The sequence below is a fragment of the Cucumis melo genome, chromosome 4, assembly GCF_025177605.1.
Source record: "Cucumis melo cultivar AY chromosome 4, USDA_Cmelo_AY_1.0, whole genome shotgun sequence".
Taxonomy (NCBI): Eukaryota; Viridiplantae; Streptophyta; class Magnoliopsida; order Cucurbitales; family Cucurbitaceae; genus Cucumis; species Cucumis melo.
In genome coordinates, this window is record NC_066860.1 from 29544713 (window position 1) to 29559259 (window position 14547).

Sequence of the window (14547 nt, forward strand, 5' to 3'; positions counted from 1 at the left end):
ATTTTATTATATTTGAAAAGAACATTTCAACCCAAAAAATAAATCAAATCAAATATGTCAATTTCATTCTTTGGGCAAAATGTGAGATAATTGGCATGCATTTGCTTCCTCGAATTCAGAATTCAAATCTCAATAAAAATAAATAAATAGACAATAAATTCTGGTATTAGAAGCAAAGGCCAAGCCACAAAGTTGAACATTAGAAAGATTCAAGAAGAAGAGATACAGATACTATCGCAAATACCAGAAGTAATTGAACAAATAAAGAATATATTACCAAAATCGCAATGATTTGTGCCTTGAAAAAGAAGAAAGTTCTCTTTTTCCATGTAATATTTACCACCAGAAAATGAGTACCAAATAACTTTAAAATTAATTTATTGAGGCATGAATTGAATGAACGAAAGAAATTGGGAAGAAACCCAACCGACGGCAGATCCTTGGAAGTTTGAAATACCACATCCTTAACAATGGGGAGACCAGATGAGTTCATCTAAAACATCACCTTTTTAATAGTTTTAACACGTCTCCAACCAGATGAAGTGATCCAGTGACAAGAACCTGAATCGAAAACAAAATTTAAATAAACAACTATTTCCGTTATTTTCTTTTTCTTTTTTAATTTAGTCTTAGAAAAGAACACATAATGAATTGCATAACTCATGAAATACACAGAGTGAGATTTAGATATCTATCACCCTATGACGACTATCCCCAACTTTCATCTACCAATGAAAAGAACAAACTATTCCCACCACCATCTAGTTCCACTTGAAAACTATTTAAGAGTCAAAAGGCCAAAATATGGTGTCAAGAAAGAGAAGTTTCACCGCCATTCACAGACTGAGATTTGACTATGCTAATCCAGTGAAATATCTAACCTGTAGTCTAATGGATGGGGATTCTCGAACGCAATCTCTCAACCATTTTATCGCCAATGGCAACGAAGGCACCGCTGCGCTGCTACTCAAGTTGTTCTCCGAAAGACTTGAGAGTGAATCTTCATACAGAGCAGGCAAACCCCGCTCACTGTCTAGCTTAAGATCCTTTTCTAATATAGCATCTGACAATCACAAGCAAATGAGATGACAACCATGTTTGATCAAGATTTAAATAAAACAATTAAACCATAAATAATTAGTTAACTCCTTATACTAAATCACCTATTACGAATAGAGATCCATCATGAATTTAGTATTAAACTATCAATAGCCTTACAATGCTGTTCATTCATATAGAGTGTCAAGTGAATTGCTAATGTCAAATGGAATCATTTTGCTGCATCATCAAATATAAATATTGTTCTACAGAACTACGTATAAGTGACTTGCCTGTGAGTTGCACCATTTTTATAGCAATACAAAACCTTCAAAGAAGGCTATCACACACAGTAAGCCATTACTTTGCTGCATCATCCACACTCAGTCTGTGATTATTTGTTGAATTTGTACGTGTCTGTTTGGCTTGAAATAGTTTGAAGTTCTAGTTATTATAAATATAATGAGGCGGAGGCTCTTTGCATCGGCCACTACGAGAGAAGGGTTGGATTTTGTGGCAAACTGGCTCTTTTGGCCCTTTTGTAGGGCCTTTGACTTCAGATAAATATCAGGCTTGTTAGAGCAATTGAGAAATCCTAGGAAGAGGTGTAGTCTCTTGCCAGCTTTAATGCTTATCCTTGACTAAGAGCGTTAGTCTTCTACAACTTTTGTAATTATCCATTGTCGCAGCATATACTTTTGGTAGGAGCCCATTACTTTACGCAGTTTAATCTGGTTTGGCTTCTTTAGTAGGGATGTTTCTGTTCCTTTATTTTTCCTTAATAAAAGCTTGAGATTCCATCTAAAAAGAAAAAGAAAAAGAAAAAGAAAATCCCAAGTCTCAAGTCAGATATTTTTTCAATTGGGAGGGAGTTTTGTGCAGGTATATTTGGGGTGGGGCCCAATTTTGTAGTAACATATAAGATAACATTCTGTTACGTCAGGCAAGGGAATATTTAGGGAGCTGCGGTGGGGTTCTATGGGTATCCTAACAAAAAGCGTTTTCACTATAAGGTTCTAAGTGGAAAGTCCAACCTCCCGAAGAGAACTCTCCCTTTTCCATTTTTTTATCAATGCAATCAGTGCAGTGAAACTTATTACTTATATATTTTCCATCGGTAAATTCAAGAATTACCACTGGTTGATACAGACTAAAACTTACAGCTTCATCAAAGGTTTATTTATTTCATTTGAAGAACTAAGATGGTTTTTGGGATGCTGAATTGGTAACTATAATCGGTGGTTAATATAGTCCGTAGATTATAATAGTTGATGGTTGAGTCTAGTCTATAATTTTAGTCCGAGATATAATAATTTCAATTTAGACTGCTAACCATTTTAATCTAGATCGAAAATAATACACAGTGAAACAAAGACGGATTTGAAATAGGAACCCTACAATTAAATGTAAGTTATAATAGTTGAAAACATTAATTTATAATTGAAGCTCAAAAAAATGGAATGGGCTATAATAGCCCACTCCACTCACTTGAAATTGGGGGCTCAAACACCTCCTCCCTAAAGTTTAAAGTTTAGTGTTCCCTCCATAAGTGGTATCGTGGTTATTCAAATTGCTGAATGCTGATCATTTAACAATTTCATATATATATTATATTCCACAGAAAGAATTTGAAGAATTTCTATTAATTGTCTCTATTTTCAAACAAACTAAAGCTAGATTGGAACTAAACAAACATTTCACCACTTCCATAGAGAATGCATGACAGGCATAACTGCATTATAGAGAATGCATGACAGGCATAACCGCATTATATAGAAAACAGACGATTGTTGTGCACACTTGAGAACAATAAGAGAATGAATAAATACCCTTTCCATGCATAACCTTCTCCCAAAGTCTCTGTAGGTTGAGTTGCCATGACAAGTCCTTGCTTATATTATCTGATGGAGTCACTGAATTACCGGAAGAGACTTTGCTATATGTTGACATGGTAGGGACAAAAAGGGCTTTCGAAAAATGAACACCTACATTAAAAGACGGAAGTCAGAAAAATGGGCTCCAAATCTTAAAATCCTCTGATTTGAAAAGAAGATTAATGAGAGCATGCCTATTAACCCTTTTTCCAATTATAATGAACAAAGAACACCTTTTTATCAAAATTTGCTGCAGAAAAGGAAAATTATTTCAGAACCACCGAAGTTAAGCATTTACTGTTTGCCAATGAATCAGCCTGCTAAAATTCTATTAGAAGCTTCCCTGAAATCACCATGGCCCTCTCTACTCAGCAAGATACCACGCCATAAGGCAGTTAGACCCTCAACACAAAATTTGATTGACCTGAGGGATTAAATTGGCTGTTGCAAGTTGCATGGACTCTTCTCCATTCCAAATTGAATATCTTAGATAAAATCCGAAAGAAGAATCCTCAACTTTCTGTTATCTCCTTCGTGCATTATGTTTAATATTGACCATGAGATGGAAGATATATCATGTTACATCGTTCTTAATTGCAATTTTTTCATATATCTTTCTTGTTATTTTATTCACCTTTCTCCATCGGAATTTAGTATTTTTAAGCTTCAGTCTCTTTACATTATATCAAGTATATATAATTATATATATACATTATATATATATATATATATATATATAGTCAAAACAACATGTCTTTTATGAAGATTCCAATCAGAGCCTATGAGCCCAAAAGTGGAGGATAATATGGCTTAAGGTACAATGAGCCTGTATGTAAGGGGAAGGGAAATTGAATTGTGATTATTGCAGCTTTTTGTGGGTTATTTAAGTTGAAAAAAGCCAATAACATTTGAAGACTCGGTTTCTTGTGCCCAAAATGCGCATGCAAAACTTTTTGGTACCAAAATGAGTCAAGTAGAATACACTGTACAAAAAGGCTAAAATCCAAGCCAATTGGAGACATTTATAACTTCCTTAGCTAGGTTGGAAGGTGGTCTCTTCTTCCTCTCCTTTTGTACTCTCTTTTTGCAGTATAGTATTGCATTGTACTAGTTATATATTTTTTTAAAAAAATAAAATAAAATAAAAGACAAGGATACAAGCATATACCTGAGGAAGCACATGTATTCACTAGTCGTGGAAGTAATATATGTGGGTCTCTCACTTCCATGCAATTGAATAGGAGAATCTAAAAACAGGAAAAATAAAATACTGTCTTTTACAACATCCCAAATTTAATAGGTTACCCTAATAAATCGAAGTAGACTGGGCTAGGAGAGATTCATCAGTAACGATGAAAAGAAACCCTAAAATCCCACAATATAATGTTAATTTTGGAAAATACCTGCTTTGATAACTTTGTGGACTCGGCTTCCTGCGGAACTTCTACAGGGTCATCATTTCCTGAATCTCTGTCCATAGTTTTAGCCCTAAAACAATTTAACGACTTATGATTGCCCTTCACAACACTAGAGAACCAGCTAGCACAAGCCTCCATGCTTTCTGGACTATGAGCACCATCCAAATAGAATACTAAATCTCCATTTGAGTTGTCAGACTGTGTCGTTGAATGAAAAGACGGTGTATAACAATCATAAACTATCTGAGCTCTCCCTGAAAGATTGGCAGTTGAAAGACCTCTAAGAAATGCAGCTGGTATTTTGGCTCCTTTGAAACCCTGAGTTTTGCGCAAGACAGAGATAGTCACAAGGTTTAAAATATCTATGTTTTTAAAAAAATAATAACAAGAAAAAGATCAACTCATCCAGTTTGATTAAGGCGCAAAATCCTTTAGCTGCCTAGATAAAGTAGATATCAGATAAAATAGTTATCTAATATCATCCAACATTTTGATAGATGTGGGATGCGTGTAAATGCATGTACGTATGGCAAGAGAAGCAAATGCATTACACAACATGCATGTCGACAGGGAGTGGGGAAGAATAGACCAACCAACCTAACACTTCCAGACAACATATTCTCACATTTCCTAAATGCCACGACTAACAATTCAAGAAAAAACCCATCAACAAAAACACCATGAAAAGCATGAAGTAAAATATGAAGATTGAACCAACATTTAGGAACATCCTTTCCCAGTTTCCAGTCCTCTGAAGCCAACATTTACAAAGGGAGACAGCAAGACCAGAATTAACAAATTGGTGATCACCAGACATGCCAAGCTTCAATCCATCCAGCTTTTTGACGTCAAGTGGTTCAGCTACCTCTAAGGGGACCTGCAATAGGCGCATAGGTCAATGTCTAGTGAGGTTCTATTTTATGACTCTTCACATCCCCCATTAAAATGTGTACATTTTCTATTCTAGACCTTTCAATTAATACCTGTACCACCCCATATAGAATTTTAGCCTATCTCTATGAAATTCTCTTCAGCCACGATTGGGCATTATTTGTTCTCTGATAAGTGATGTTTTCATTGAATAAAACTATAAAAGATTAACAGAAGTATAAGGGGATGAAGGAGTTACATAAAAGATCTCCAAACATAATTACAAAATAACTTGGAGCTCATACATGGTACCAACAACAGGAACCAGAAAGCATAGTAGAATCCAGTGACGTGCTTAAAGAGAATGCCGCATCTCCGCAAGCATTAACCTAGAGGACTTTCTTCCGGTAAAACTAAAGAAGTCTTAATAAGATGTGGAGCAATCTGCCATTGCTCTACTAATATCAACACACATTGATGTGAGGCTTTTATCACTGTTATATATATGTACATGTAATATGTATGTATGTGTGTACGTCTGTGTGTGAGTGTGTGTATGATTATTGACATAGAAACCCGGTTTTTATCCCTGTTATAACATGAACCAAAACTCTTAACTACAAGATCCTTAAATTTTTTAAAACAAAGATCAACAAGTATTTCACTGCTTAATTGCTTGCTCCAAAATGTCGTTGAAAAAGAAATCCATTTCATGATTCCATTCATTTCACAGATAAATGCAAACCCAAGAAACATGAAGCTGCTTATAAGCCAAGGTTTAGCTGGAGTTGCAACTACTCTTCTTTTGGGAAGAAGAAAATTACCATAAGCTCACGTGCCTTCTTCTGGATAACATCCATTGCTTCCGGAAGCTGTGGTACTGTGAATGCAGGAACTTGAGGCTTTACATGGACACAAGACGTGAAGCTGACTCAGAATATGAGTGAAAATCAGGCATCGTGTGAAATATATTTATATTTGTTTCTTTAAAACTCTAATTTTGTATACTCAAAATAGAAATACTGTAGTGATTGGCATATTTACACTTATCCGCTAGAAAACAAATAAACAAAATCATGCATAAAAATTTGTGCAATATTGCTGCATTTTATTCTTCAAAAATGCGATTTCTAAAATCAGAGTAGAATACTACCTTGCTAGTCATATTTAGAACAAAATAAACAAATCATGTTATTGCAATTGCTTACATTGACACTGTACCTTGAGAATTCCAGCCTTGTGTGAAGCAATCATCCCAAGCGAGTCTCCTGGAACACGTGTCACTGTCAAAATCTAACTAAACAACCTACCCCAAATTCACAGGTAATTAATTTTTTGTATCACATATGAATGCCCAAACCAGACTTATAGCATTTGACCATTAATTTGTTTCTAGAATTCATACTGCAAGTCATCTCCATCTTGGAGCTTGAATCGTTTTCCCCATAAAATGCACATGAAAGAAGTTAAACCTAGAAAACTGAAGAAAGAAAAACTTAATGACAAGTAAGAAAGATATGCCTAATATCTCCATGTGGTCCATCCCAAGCGAAGTGATGCCACAGACAATAGGTTCTTCGATCTGCACAACAACCACTAATTGATCAATAAGTTTTTAGTAATTCTAAGATTTAATCATTTCAGCATAAAAAACATTTGGAATAAACCTATTCTAATAGGCAGAGCATACCACATTTGTTGAATCATACGTTCCCCCAAGACCAACTTCAATAATTGCAACATCAACCTATTCAGATAAAATGGATCAATAATTTCATAATGAGAAATAAGAATGGGAAACGGAAAAAGGAAAACAAGAAGGAAGATAATCATGCAACCCTCCGGTCCAAGTTACTAAGTACGAACATGTTTAGAAAATCAAATCCTAAAACTAATCAAGTTTAGAACGTCGTTAACTAGTATAGGGAAAAAGCTTCTTTTCTACAGCTAATCTATTTAGGAAAATGATTGTCATAACTTTTCTAACTTGGCTCCAACAAAGAAGAGGTTCTAAGCAGACGAAAAGATTTATATATTTAAATTCCACCTGAAACAGACTATACCAATGAGTCGACCACCTTAAGAAAATAAGGCTTTATTCCGAGACAGAAAGTTTTGGCCAGACATAGCTTGGCCATATTATTTTCTGGGAGAACAAAGGCTTAAAAGGTTCAAAGAACCTTATTTAAACTCACAGAGGACTACTTCCCTGCCGTCTCTATTATTTCAACCCTCGTAATAATATATTGGAAAGGAATAGAGAGGCTAGAAACAGAAAATTGTGAATTTTACGCTAGGTTATCATGCTATGACATTCAAAGTACATGCCATTGAGGATGTTCAATTCTTGCCGACGACAAAGAACAAGGCAATATCAGCAATCATCGCAAGCATCCCTCGCTGTTTAAAATAAGAGCTATATTAACTGAAACTAAAGTGATTTACCTCTTCGTCTATGAATATTTTAAAAGCCAACAGTGTTAGAAACTGAAATAGTGCAGGCATTGGCAGATGCTCTGTAACATTTTCCTGCAAATTAACATCCAAAGTCAAAAAATTGAATGTTCTAATTTGCAAGCTGTTGGAAGAGAAAAGCGGTGCACGTAGACATTGTAGAATTGAAATTTGTGCCCTTGAATTCTTTTTCTTTCTTTTCATCTATGAATGATATATTTGTTTCTTGTCAAAAAATTAGGAAACCCACGAGAGATAGCTATGCCATGTGAAAACAGAAAAAAAAAAACATTTGGAGCTCAACCTAGAACAACAGGCATCATTGGAGTTTTCACACATGATTCAACTGAATTATTGAACTGTTCAAATATTGGAGTTTTCACAAACTCTATTACCAACTATTACTCCAGCGCACTCCTAAATCCAAGAAGATTGGTATGTGTAAATCTTCACTTCCAAGTGACTGACTCGTCAATTCCAAATAAACTCAGCAATTTAGCTGAATTGGATCTTTATATTTTTGTATTAGAAACATCAGCCAAAAAAAAAAAAAATCATCAATAATCGAGGATACAAGAGATTATGGACCAACTGTTTGTAGGTATTTACCAAGGCAGGTCAGTTGTGTTAATGCATATGAAAGTAATGTTATCGTTTGATATTTTCTCATGCAGATCTATGGTTGGCTAAACCATTTGAACATGCAAATGACGTATATACTCATTGTAGTTCTTTAAATCATAACTGCGTGGGTATAAAGATGGGAAATACTTATTGGGGGGGGGGGGGGGGGGGGGGGTAGCAACTGAGCTAGAGCCCAACAATACCTTCAATTGCGTCCAGCAGGCCCAGAAGTACTGCAGAAATTTATCCTCTGATATATCCAATCTGATCATTCCATTCAATGTGAGATTGTAAAAATAAAGCAAGAAACACAACTTCAACAAAGTTAATGAAGCATGAAAATAGCAAGTAAACGCAAAGCTTCTTAATAATTTCTCTGTGTTCGCATGTAATGGTATCTCTGTATGATGCTGGTGTTTTATAGTAGAAAGAGAGGGATGGGTAAGATAAGCCGCATTTTTGCTAAATACCAACATATTACACTAACCCATTTATTCGAAATCTTTCTCGCACATCAATGAGATGAGGGGAAGTGAAGAGTCCAGTTCGAAGACCACATTCTCGTAAAATTGCTTCACAAAAGGTGCAAGTGGAACCCTGAATATACAGAAGAGATGAAGATGAAAAGAAGATCAAATAACATTGCAATACTGACTTGCTTATTCTTTAACCAGGTTTTGAGGTTAAATTTTCTCCCATGTGCAATATATGAATGATGGACCAAAATTTTCATTTTACTTTGTATAGCCAGTAGACAATCACAAGTGAGTTAACTTTTGGTCTACAAATTTGCTCTGCATTCATAAGTTCGCTCCATTGTTTACCAAACTTGTGTCAAAAATCGTTCAAAGAAAACTAGCCAGCTCATTCATTTTATTTGTTTAGAAAAAAGTATGAATATGAAATAAATGATGGATAATATGTAACTTTTCTAGAAAAGAAGATACTTCTCATTGATATAGTCAAAACTTACCAACAAAATTTAATATCTCAGGAGGAATACAAAAAAAAACTGCAAGCTTTGAGGAGAAATTTCTGGGAAAGATATATTTTGTATGAAATATTACCAAAATCCAACCCCCTAGCTTTAGAGGACTACAAAAAATTGTTTCCAAGGCTAGAAGATCACTAAGAGACTAAAAGGTAAAAAGTTCAAGGTCGTTCACTCCTAAAACATGTACTCCTATGTAAGTCTAATTCATCATGAGCATGATTTTGATTACATCAATAAAAACCAAAACAAATTCACCTCCTTAATATACTACTTTTCCTTTCAGGAAGGTGATAGTGAAGCTATCACAATAGGCACCTTGTTCCAATCAAAGCTAAAAATTACCCTCTTGATTTCCTTCAAACTAAAAGGAGTCTCCAACCCCCTTGTGGATTTTGAATTATTACGATTCAAAAATCCATTCACTTCATCATTCTTTGCATCAAACATTAGTCCTTTCCTAGTGCTGTTCTTTCTCTCCTTTGCAACTTGCTTAATATGACTCCACTCAACTCCCCCATAACCAAAATGATCACATATCCAATTGCTCACTCTTTCCCCTTCCCTCCATACCATTCGAAGACTCCATGCATTCGAAATCTTATTGCTAAATCAACAACTGTGCCACCCGTTTAGCAAGCATCATATTGGTCCTTTATGAGGTAGTGACCTTTTGTGCATTCCAACCATCCTTCCCGATCAAGAGTAACCTCAGTTTTTTGTCCCTAGGTTTCAAATGTAGTTTCTATTTGGTTCCTATTTTTCAAACATTTTTACCCTTTTAAGCCTTCAACATATTTTTCATTTCCTCCCTAGATTTCAAATGCTACATTTTTTCCCTTGAGTTTTGGGTTTCTTTTTTATTAGGCTCCTTCCAGATTTATACTTTTACCTTTGAATTTTCATTGAATACTCAGTTTCGGTCCTTAGTGTTGATGTCAATTCATTAACTTAAAAGAACTTATTGTTTGAAATTAATTAACTAAACATTAATGTCAAAGACTAAGAGTGAGCATTAATGAAAATTTGAGGGTAAAAGTGTAAAGTGTTGAAACCTAGGGAACAAATGAACATTAAACTTAAAATTAAAGGAAAAATGTAACATTTTGAAATTTAGGAGCCAAATGAAAATTAAACTCAAGACTGAGGAGTAAAAGTGTAGCACTTCGAAAGCTATGGACAGCCTAGGAACCAAAAGATCCCCCCCCCCCCCCCCCCCTAAATTAACAAGAAATTAATACAAAATGCTCAAAGAAGTAGACAAGGTAGAAGTCCGTAACTATTTCCAGAAATTATTCATTCCTTGGCCTCATGCTATTTTTTTATACTCTTACTCTTTTACCCCTTTTGAGACCTATAGTGCAATTATGCTATTGAGAGATTTATACTAAAAATTGAAATTAAAAATTATAATATAATAATAATAATAATAATTAAAACACCGCACAAGCACACGCACACGCCATGACGTTCATCTCAACTTACACTACCACACTCCTTCCTTATCTTGTTCGGATAGCTCACTCCACTTTGAGCATAAGAAAAACAAACAATAGGCATATTATTTCCAATCATCTTTTTTCATTCTTTTTTCAGTTGGCTCCTTTTGTTAGGTTTTCGTTCATCTTTGATGATTTCTTTTTCTTTTGATATTCTTAAGTGTCTAGGTGAGGTCAGCTTGTACGTACCTCGACTACTCTCACGAGACAATTCACCAAAAGTTGGTGTATAAAATCTTAAAGGTGGTCATCGTGGATTAAACTCATTCCCATTGGATCCTTTATTATACCCATGTCCCAATAGCGCCAACCCATGATGCTTATCTTTTATTAAAATTTGTTTTTCATTCATTTATAAATTGATGAAAATACCTTTGATTTAAATAAATAAATTATATAAATCTTATTTGATTGAGATACAAAGAGGTTATGAAATATACGATACTCCAATGATCTTATAAACCAAGTGTTTTTCCTCAGCTTCAATGCACATAAGCAATGTTGAAGATATTAAATAAAATATTTACCTTCCCCTTAGTTCCTGCCACGTGAATAATTTTGAGTTTCTTTACACATTCTCCTACGCCTAGAATCTGCAGAAGAAATAAAAGCATTGTGATCTAACGTATAGAAAGAAGTTCAAGCACTATGATCGGCAATCACAACTTATCATTCCCACCCTTTTCTATTGTATCAAAAGTAAATATTTAGAAAGAGCAACCAGACTAAATAATTGAACCACAAGAACTTTTATCACATATTCACAATAGCAGATCAGTAACATTGACACATTTTCTTTCATGATTTCTTTATTAGAGACAGATAGCTGAAGGGTTACCTCTATGTACTTTCTCATCTTCACCAATTTCTCCTCTTTAGAGATTGCCGAAACCATTTCTCCACGCCTTTTCTGTCTTATCAAGGAGGAAAGTGCTTCCATAGCAGATTCATAGGAAGGCAATTGAGGCAAACTGTTTCTCATTTTTTTTTACAAGGAAAAGCCTCTATGCCTTTCTGAAACCTATCACATCACTAGAAACAAACAAGATTTTGAGAATCTCATACTCAATAATCAAAAATCATATTGAGGCAATGCCAGAGAAGATTCCAAATCTTTCTATATACACAAATCTCACAAACCAAGAGAGACAAGGAGATAGAAAACCAAGGAGTTTTGGGAAAGAAAGAGATGGTCCATTACTGAATATCCTCGAACATAAAACCTAAGAGCAAGGTGGGAAAAAAAAAGTGCAGGCATCAGGGAAGCAAGACACGCAGTACATTAAAAAAATTGGTATTTTATAAAACGAGAAGAACAACCGAAGATGTGTAGTATTTTGAAGTAGGAGAGAAAAGGAAGAACCAAAGAAATAAAAGCATTACAAGAGAGACTATCAGGCTTTGTGTACAAAAAGATAAGCAGGGTGCAAAAACTTCAAGCGTGTGGTAAAGCTCTCCTCTAATGACTAGATGGCTGTCTAAATCCAATATCTTTAGAAAGAAATGGTGTGAACTCTAAGGACCAACTTCGAAGCACTTTCCAATTACTAATTCATTCTAAAGAAGTGATTTCAAGTGGGGTCTATCATTTTCAAATTCTAAATGCCCCCATTAGCAATCAATCAATATTGTTACAAGAAGAAGAACACTGTGTTTTAAAGCTAGATTAGAAAGTAATAAAATCTAAGTTAATTGCACAAAATTCAAACTGAAACGTCGACATATACTCCAATCTCACAACAAAAGACAAAGCATTGACAGATAAGGATAATAACCCAGCAGTTCTATTTCACTAAATTTGTTCCCAATCAGTAGAAAACAAGATTTACGAAGCTAACATTGCATAAAGAAAATGACAGGAACAAAGTGGCAAAGAGAGAAAAGAAAAAGTAAAAATTAAACGTACAGAAACACAGAAATGAGGGGTGCAGTGAGATTGATAAGACTAGAAGAGAGAAGCCGCCATAGGAGAGTATCCGAATCTGGATGAGCAATGAGAATAGAAAAGAAATGATAGGAATATATGTCCGCGCTTTTTGGCCGTTGAAACTGCTGTCAAAAGATCAACTTCGATATCTCTCGACTCACCCATGTTTTTTCTTTTTCTTTTTCTTTTTCACTTTTTCATTCATCGTTATTTTATACAACTAAATTTCACTAAATAGCATATAATATAATATAATATAATATATATATATATATATGTATATATTATATGTATATGTAAGTAAGTTGTAAACTTTGGATTACAATTATATAAGTTGTAATTTATTCACTAGGAGGGAGTGTCCTTGAATCGAGTATCTATGCTCTCTAGGTTAAGGGAAGTAAGTATATATAGGTCGTCACTATTACATGCAATCTAACATATACATAATCGATTATTTGGAGTTTGATATTATCAAACATAGGATTAGAGATTCAATTCTCTTGCAACATGTATTGTTAAAAAAGATGGTAATTATTACTTAAAATTTGTTTTTGCGATATGTGAGATTGGGGTCGGACCTCTAATAATTAATAGTACATACGTGGTTTCTAAATTTTTTAAACATATATAATTATTTAAAGTCTTGTCTAATAATTTTTGTAGTTTTCGATTTTTTGGAATATATTGTAGACATTTGTTAAAATTACGAACTTATTGAGCATAAAATATGGAAGTTCGAAATTTAAGAATAGGAACAATTGGTTCTTTGTTAATTTTAAAACCGTTGAATATGTGATGTAACTAAATTTTGAACCAAATAGTTTAAGATATTATAAATATATGATTAAATCATCTTAAAAAGTAATTTGCAATGTGAAGAATAAGTCGTGTAGCTTATAAATATTATAACTAATATTTATAATGTAAGATTCTCAACATACATCTTAAGATAGATATATAGTGCATTTTTAGATTTGTCGTTTTATTTTGCAAATCGTCATGCCTCTATTAAAAAAGAAGAAAGAAAAAATTAAAAATTAACTTTTCTTTTACACATTAAAATTTTTAAAGACCTAGTATAAAATTTCATGACTAAACTAGACTTCAATCTAACTCTAAAAAGGACCCTTTGAATTTTACTTTTGTATCTCATAGGATAGACTAATGAAATAACATTTAATGCCCGTTTGAATTGACTTTCTAAATATTTAAAAAGATGTTTATAAGCGAAAAATATTCTAAATACTTAGAAAGTTAATTCAAACTTACTCTTGATCGAGTTTGATTTTCGATCGAATTTGAAAAAACTCGACATTTTAATCCGAGAGCTTTGATTTCTTTAGGACTTTTATCACTATTTTTATTAATTATTAATAGAAAGTTATCATGACACTCAGAATTTTATTTTCTTTATACTTAACCAACCATGTCAATTGTATATTTAATTTAATTTATCGATTTGTCGTTAATTCTAAATATTGTAATATATAGTTTATTGGTAGTATTATATATATAAACACAATTAATATACTCTAAGTCAAGATATTGTACTTCTTAAAAAATCTTAATAAATTATTATTGGTTTATTTTCTGTTTGAATTGTGTTTATCAAATATTAAAGATAGCATCACTCAGCCGATATATTCTGACTAACATTAATTATACATACCTCAAATACAACGGTGCTAACAAAATTCCCTAATACATTATTAACACTACTAATTATTGATTTATTTTCTAATAAACCATATGCACTACTACTTCAATAATAGTAAAAAGGAAAGAAAGAAGAAAAAAGATTAGTCCACAGGTTGAGCAATAGTCTAAGTTGACATATGAAGTAAAAATA

General features: G+C 33.6%; 1 protein-coding gene across 4 annotated transcripts; it reads right to left on the bottom strand.

Annotated features, from left to right (window-relative positions):
- Window positions 1-253: 253 nt before the first annotated feature.
- LOC103486953 (folylpolyglutamate synthase) lies at window positions 254-12830 on the bottom strand. Of its 4 annotated transcripts, none has more exons than XM_008445120.3 (16): window positions 12675-12830; window positions 11607-11800; window positions 11296-11361; window positions 8766-8875; window positions 8482-8542; window positions 7646-7729; window positions 6891-6947; window positions 6722-6782; window positions 6422-6468; window positions 6025-6102; window positions 5049-5207; window positions 4316-4648; window positions 4081-4159; window positions 2868-3023; window positions 882-1063; window positions 254-561 (listed from the first exon to the last, which is right to left on the bottom strand). In XM_008445120.3, the coding sequence occupies exons 2-16, from the start codon at window positions 11748-11750 to the stop codon at window positions 502-504; spliced, it is 1677 nt and encodes a 558-aa protein (XP_008443342.2). In that variant the 5' UTR covers window positions 11751-11800; window positions 12675-12830; the 3' UTR covers window positions 254-501. The 4 variants fall into 4 exon arrangements, with proteins under 4 accessions (XP_008443342.2, XP_016899691.2, XP_050939896.1 ...); XM_017044202.2 differs by having other exon boundaries at window positions 11607-11991; window positions 12675-12786; XM_051083939.1 differs by lacking the exon at window positions 12675-12830 and having other exon boundaries at window positions 11607-12668.
- Window positions 12831-14547: the final 1717 nt, after the last annotated feature.